The 5,888-nt window shown below is 55.5% G+C and overlaps 1 protein-coding gene across 3 annotated transcripts in view; it reads right to left on the bottom strand.

Annotated features, from left to right (window-relative positions):
• Positions 1–7: 7 nt before the first annotated feature.
• FAM214B (family with sequence similarity 214, member B) overlaps positions 8–5,888 on the bottom strand; it is an 11,285-nt gene continuing 5,404 nt past the window's right edge. Inside the window, exons 1-9 of one of the 3 annotated variants that reach the window (XM_012657079.1) lie at positions 5,157–5,863; positions 3,951–4,094; positions 2,740–3,709; positions 2,478–2,536; positions 2,182–2,287; positions 1,897–2,055; positions 1,584–1,652; positions 1,325–1,500; positions 8–1,208 (exon numbers count right to left, since the gene is read on the bottom strand). In XM_012657079.1, the coding sequence (XP_012512533.1) occupies positions 1,055–1,208; positions 1,325–1,500; positions 1,584–1,652; positions 1,897–2,055; positions 2,182–2,287; positions 2,478–2,536; positions 2,740–3,633 (1,617 nt within the window). In that variant the 5' untranslated portion in view covers positions 3,634–3,709; positions 3,951–4,094; positions 5,157–5,863 and the 3' untranslated portion in view covers positions 8–1,054. Of the gene's footprint in view, positions 1,209–1,324; positions 1,501–1,583; positions 1,653–1,896; positions 2,056–2,181; positions 2,288–2,477; positions 2,537–2,739; positions 3,710–3,950; positions 4,095–5,156; positions 5,864–5,888 lie in introns of those variants that run through there. The other 2 variants (XM_012657070.1, XM_012657087.1) reach the window with 2 other exon arrangements.

Below are 5,888 nucleotides of genomic sequence, written 5' to 3'. Positions count from 1 at the left end.
TTTCTAGAAAAAGTACCAGGTACAATTTTTTCCTGTTTTTTTCATTTTGTTTTGTTTTTTCAAGTTTCAGCAAATGCTTGTTCCCCTCAGCCCAGCCCCAGGAGTCAAGACTGAGGCTGGGTTAGAGTCTGGGGTGGGGAATGGGGTAGTTGGGAACCACATGACTGAGTTTGAGGGGCACCCCTCACCCCAGCTGAGGTAGGTGGGTCAGAGTCTGGCCAGGTGAGAGGAGGGACCCAGTCCTTGGCCCTGACTCTGCCCCCTGGACACCTTCCTCAGTCAGGACCCCAAAGCAAGGAGACGCAGGCAGGAGGAAAGGGACAGCTGGAGTCTGGAGCCCCAGGTAAGGGGTGGCTAACCCTGTGCGTGTGCGTGCGTGCATGCTCTCTCTCACACACACCCCACACAAACACTGGCTTGTGCACACACATACACATAAGTCGGCTTTCAGAGATGGGTCAGAAGGTAGGGAAAGTGAAGGGACTGTGGAAGGACAGGGGAAGCTGAGTCTTTGGCTAGCGACTCAGTCCCTCTGGAATAACCCCTCTGCCCTCAGCTGAGGGAGGGCAGTTCTACTCCTGCCCCCTCACATGCCTCTTCAACTCCTGAGGTTGGAGCAATGTCTGACAGTGGGAAAGGAGGAGAGGTGACGCCAATTATCAGGTTTGGGAGGTTACCAAGGCAATCCAATTTGAATAAATTATAAATTAAAAATAAATAAAATAATAAGTGGCCCCTGCCCAGGACAGGGAGGCAATGCTGGCATGACTTGCCTGGGAACTTGGGACAACCTCAGGGTAGCTCTGGTTCCTCCTACCTAAGCTGGCCTGGGAAACCCAAAGGAAGGGACAGGCACCTGGAGTACCCGGAGTAGGGCAGGGTATAGTAAGGATCAGAAGCTTTAAACACCCAAATAATCAATTTGGGCATGAGCATGGCTAGGGCTTTAATTCAAGCCTGAAAGGTCTCTTGCCATCTCTCCACATTTGTACTCTGTCCAGGATGGAGCAGGATGGGCAGGTTGTCGGCCCACGTGGGTTCAGAGTGCTGGCAATCAGGGCAAAGGTGAATAACGTGGATTGTGAGGGGCCTCAGTCACAGCCTGCAGTTCGTAGGGGAGCCCTGTGTCCAGCTCCAGGCTCCGGCGGGAAAAAAGCAGGCGGATATCTCCATGCAGGCTTAAGCGGCCTGAGCGGGAGCTTCGGAACCTGGTGGAAAACAGTGTGATCACACTAAGAATTCAGACAGTAGAGAAGCAAAGAGAGATCCTATTCAGGAAAGGGATACCTGGGCCTCCCTACCTGTCCCTGGGCCCTGTCCTCACCTGAGGTGCAGCAAGTAGCAGAGGAGGCGGCGGGTGGGGCTAGCATTCCCCTCCTCACCCACAGGCACCAAAAAGAGGCGATGGCGCAAGAAGGTCATGTGGGCAGCAGGCATGTCCGAGAAGTCAAAGGTCACGAGGAACATCTTCACCACAGTCTGGTTGGGGTTAAATAAGGTCTGGGGGCAGGACACTCAAGGTTGGTAGGGCCTGGGGGCTATTTCCCTCTCTCCCCACTCCCACTCCCTCAGGGCAAACTCACCACTTGGATGGTGCCCACTTTGGGCACGCTGTAACCCTTCCTCCCCAGGGGGTTCAAGTCCACGACGCCCTGGGAAGGCCATGGAGCCATCAGCCAAGGTGGGGACTAGGAAAGCCCTGAGCCCTGAATACTCCTCCCCCTCCACAATCTCTCACTCTAAACTTGCCCCTGCCCCACACTGGAGTTCTCCCCACCTGGCCCTGACTCACTCCTAGGTGAGGAACAAATAAGAACCACCTCTTGCCCCCTGCCCACTGCCCCTAACCCTTCATCCTCCTGATGAGCTCACTTTGAAGTTGGGATCAGGTCATACCAGGAAGGGGGCCGGGGCATTTTGCTCAGAAACATCAAAGAAGGTGACAGTGACAGGCAGCGTGACATGCTGGGGGCAGTAGGACCCACTAGCTCCAATCTCTGCTGTAAAGCCCTCAATGTGGCCAGATGGTGCAAAGCGTCCTCGCAGCAATGATTCCTGGAGTTAGGGTGGGGAAAACATGTCATGAGAGAGATGGTAATTCTTTTCCTTATCCACCCAAGCCACATTCCACCATCCCACTCCTCCCACTACCCCCCAGTCACGGAGCCCAAGGGAAGCTACCTCAAAGTTGCCCAGCAGGGTACGGCTGACAGCAGGGGTAGGAACGGGGGAGGCACTGGGGGTGCTCAGCAGGCCTGGTCCCTTCCGGAGGCTTCGAAGGGAGTTCCTAGTAGGGGAGGGAACACATCAGGTTGGTGTGAGGTATTCTGGGATTCCTGTTCATGTCCTTGGACCCCACCCTTTGCTACTACCTAGAGCTCCTGCCCTAGGGTCCCCCACTCTGGTGTTGGAAAGAGGATTGCAGACTTCTGCCCCCATTCTCAAGGACAGGGTAGAGGAAAAAGCTGGTCACTTACAGCTTCAGGCGACGGGCACCTTTCAGCCTCCGCCCCATGGGACTGCAGTCTGTTGGGTCCTATGGAGAGGAAAGATTGGGAAAACAGATTGAGTAAAAGCCAGGTATATTTTGGGACAGGGGCTCATCATAAATTCTCAAAGGAACACCACCCAGGTCTCCACTTTCACCTACACAAATACCCACTTAAGAGTAGATGATTACCTCAGAGGAGGAGACAATAGGAAAAATAATACAGTAGATGAGCTTCTCTATTGGCTTACCAAAACAGGCTCCTTGGGCCCGGGCAGCAGGTGGCTCCAGAAGGGTGTGGCTTTGGCATCAGAACTGTTGGCAGCAGGAGGGTGGCCCAGGGTTCCCCGGCGCCTCCGAGGGGCTGGCCCCTCATCCTCAGAGCTGACATCTGGGGCTTCTCCAGCAGGAAGCAGCCTTCGCTTGGTGGGGCAGGGGCCTGGAGGTCCAGGGCCAGGGGGTGTGTGCTCGGGACTGTGCCCATTGGCAGTGCCAGGGGACTCCCTAGGCCAGGGACTTCCCCTGTTGCCCACCCCAGCCACTGGGCTCTTACTCCCTATTTGTGCAAGACTGTGCAAATCAGTGTCAAGTGTGTGCAGCTGGCCCGGAGGGGCTGGCCCTGGGGACTCCCCCAGGGACCCCTGTCCCCCTGGATCTGGGGAAGCCCAGTCTCTGGTGTGCAAAGTATTGCAGGAAGCATTTGATGGGGGCCAGGGGGGACTCTGGGCCCCTGAAGTCCAAGATGAGGTGGCACTACCTCCCTGTTCCACAACACAGAGGCCACGATGGGAGAAATGCTGGCTGGCCACACCCAGTCCCAGCCCCAGTCCCTCTGGGCCCAATAGCCCCACCGTAGATGGTTCTTCGGGGGGTAGTCCCTCTCTGGCCCCCAGCCCAGGGCCTCTCTTCAGCTCCCGGGGACCCTCAGTGGGTGGGGCCGGTCGCTTCAGGGCCCTGTGAGGCTCAGAGGCACCAGCTGGAGGGGAAAAGATGGATACCTGGTAGACCCCGGGGGATGTCGCCCCCCCTGCTGGGCTGTAGCCCATGAGCAGGCCACCCTGGAGAGCCCCCTGCCTGACTGGAGGCTGTGAAGGGCCAGCCTCTGGCTCTGAGGATGGAGACGGCTCCGCCTGCACGTGGCGCATGAAGCCCCCCCTTGGGTCAGGGGGGCCCCCCCACACGGCCTTTATGCTGGGCCTGGGCTGGGGGGCCTGGGGACATCTGTGCAAGAGAAGAGAAGAAAAGCTTGGTCAGGGGAATCAATAAGTCTTCTTCCTTCCAGCTAAGTTTCAGACCCTCTCCTGACCTGAAGGGGTGACCTTGAGGGGTTCTTGGGGGTGAATGTGTCTAAATCCCCAGATGGACTAATGGAATATAGAGACCACTATCAGAACTCCTGAGAGGGTGACATGTTTAGCTCAGGTTTCTTACTGGCCTCCCCATCGCTCTCCCTGGCACTTACCCCGATGAAGAGGCCTCAAGCCTAGCTGTGTGTCCGCTCTTCCTGACTGATGCCTTGCTCCCCTAGCTTGCAGTCTGGTCCATGCCCGCTGCACTGGCAAGGTGACTGCCACCATTCCGTGCAGCTCCTGGGCTCAGATGGACCCTGAGGAGAGAAGAACAGACATAAGCCAGGATCCCTGGAGCCAGTTGTTTAAAGCCCCTCACCAACTGTGGGCTAAAAGAGTTTGCCCATGTGAGGGGCTCTTCAGAAACTGAAGGGGCAGATTTGGGATCTAGGGCCCAGAAGGCAGAGTTAGGCTGCCTAAGGAGTCAGAGAGAGGCAAGTCTTGGCTCAGTGTAATAGGATGTGAGAAGTAAGTTGAGCCAGCATGACTGCTTGTCAGGGCCACCATCTTGGGGACTCCTACCCTAAATGGGAGCAGGCAGGAAATACCCCCAAGAGCCAAGAGACCATGTAGACTGAGAGATGGCCAAGGCAAGAAGTCATCTCTCTTACTCAAGGCCACCGAATTGCACAATTCCTTCCCATATGCCTGTCTCCAAAGAGACAGGTGCCACCTAGAGCACTAAGGGCAGAGGTCTTACAGACAGTCACACCCCATCAGCTCTCCTCAGAGGTATAAACCTCAGGTCAGCTCAAAGCTGGCCCTTCAGCCCTGAACTACCAATGGCCTCCAGCAGTCTCTCTTTAACAACAAGCAACAAATCCAACTAAAAACAAGTGGTGGGAGGGGGAAGGGGCACTGCCAGAAGGCACTTTCCAGGGCCTACCCCTCCCGGCCAGGCTCTGCAAACTAGAGATAAGGCAGCAGCAGTCAGTCAGCTGGAAGCAACTAGGAGTACCTCTCCACACCCCTCCCCCAGTGCTCATACACCCAACACCCAAAAACCCAAACCACTGCTTTTCTGCCAGGGCACAAGATAATCTTCACTGACTACTCCACCCTCAGGAGCCATAGTAGGGCGAGGGGAATATCAAGCTACACGCTAACTGCCCCCATGGTCAGCCTTCTCTCAGACTGTGTTGCCTGCCATCCACAATGCCCTTTTCCCTTTGAGGAGTGCCCCTTGTATGCCTACCCAAGCCCTACTCTTCTTCCTTAGTTAGGCCAAATGCTGTCCCCTCCAGAAAGTCAGCTCTGTCCACCCCAGACCATAAACACCTCTCCCTCCTTTGAGACTTTGCCTATGACAGTGTCACTACCTCCTGTAATCCAGTGACAGTTCTGCTTGCTTCTGTGAGTAAGGCATCTTCTAGTCTCACCATGGGTTCCTGAGGAAAAAGGTCCCACGCCCCTACCCAACTCCAAGCACAGGGGTAAACACATAGCAGGGCTCAAAAAAAGTGGAATGCAAGCCCTGGCAATCTGGGCAGCAGTCCTTACAGAGCAGAGAAAAACTTCCCGCATGAGAGAAGCACAGAGATTAATCCTACAGGGAGAATCAGCAACAACAGAGGTGGGGGTGGGGGGAGGCAGGGACAAAGAGATTTGTACCCAGGGACTGTTAATCTCTCCTACACCAAGTTCCCATCATTGCACCCCACACTTTCCTATTTCACCAAGTTGTCATTAGAATTGAGATCCCTAAGAAAATTTTGGCTTCCTGTGGTGGGTGGGATGGCCAGAAAGAGCAGAACACCAATGTCAGTATTGTCAAAAGGTACAACCTGCACTAATTCGGGTAGGGCCTTTTCCTTAGCACCCCGCTTCCAGGTCATCCCAGTTGCCCTACTGAGCCCTTGCCCTGGGGAAGCCAGGTGATGACATGATGCCCTACTTGACCCCTGCGTGCCTGGCATCTGCTCATTAACCCCAGAGCTCTCTCAGTTCCTACCCCGTCAAACAGACGCTCTAAGACTCACTCCTCTGCCACTCAGCCAGTCTGGCTCTAGACCATGGCTTCAAGCTGACTCATGGGGCAGGATTGCGGGGGG

Source organism: Propithecus coquereli, unplaced genomic scaffold, assembly GCF_000956105.1.
Source record: "Propithecus coquereli isolate 6110/MARCELLA unplaced genomic scaffold, Pcoq_1.0 Scaffold114, whole genome shotgun sequence".
Lineage (NCBI taxonomy): Eukaryota > Metazoa > Chordata > Mammalia > Primates > Indriidae > Propithecus > Propithecus coquereli.
Note: the sequence above shows the minus strand (reverse complement) of the source record. Positions and strands in the feature narration are given on the sequence as shown.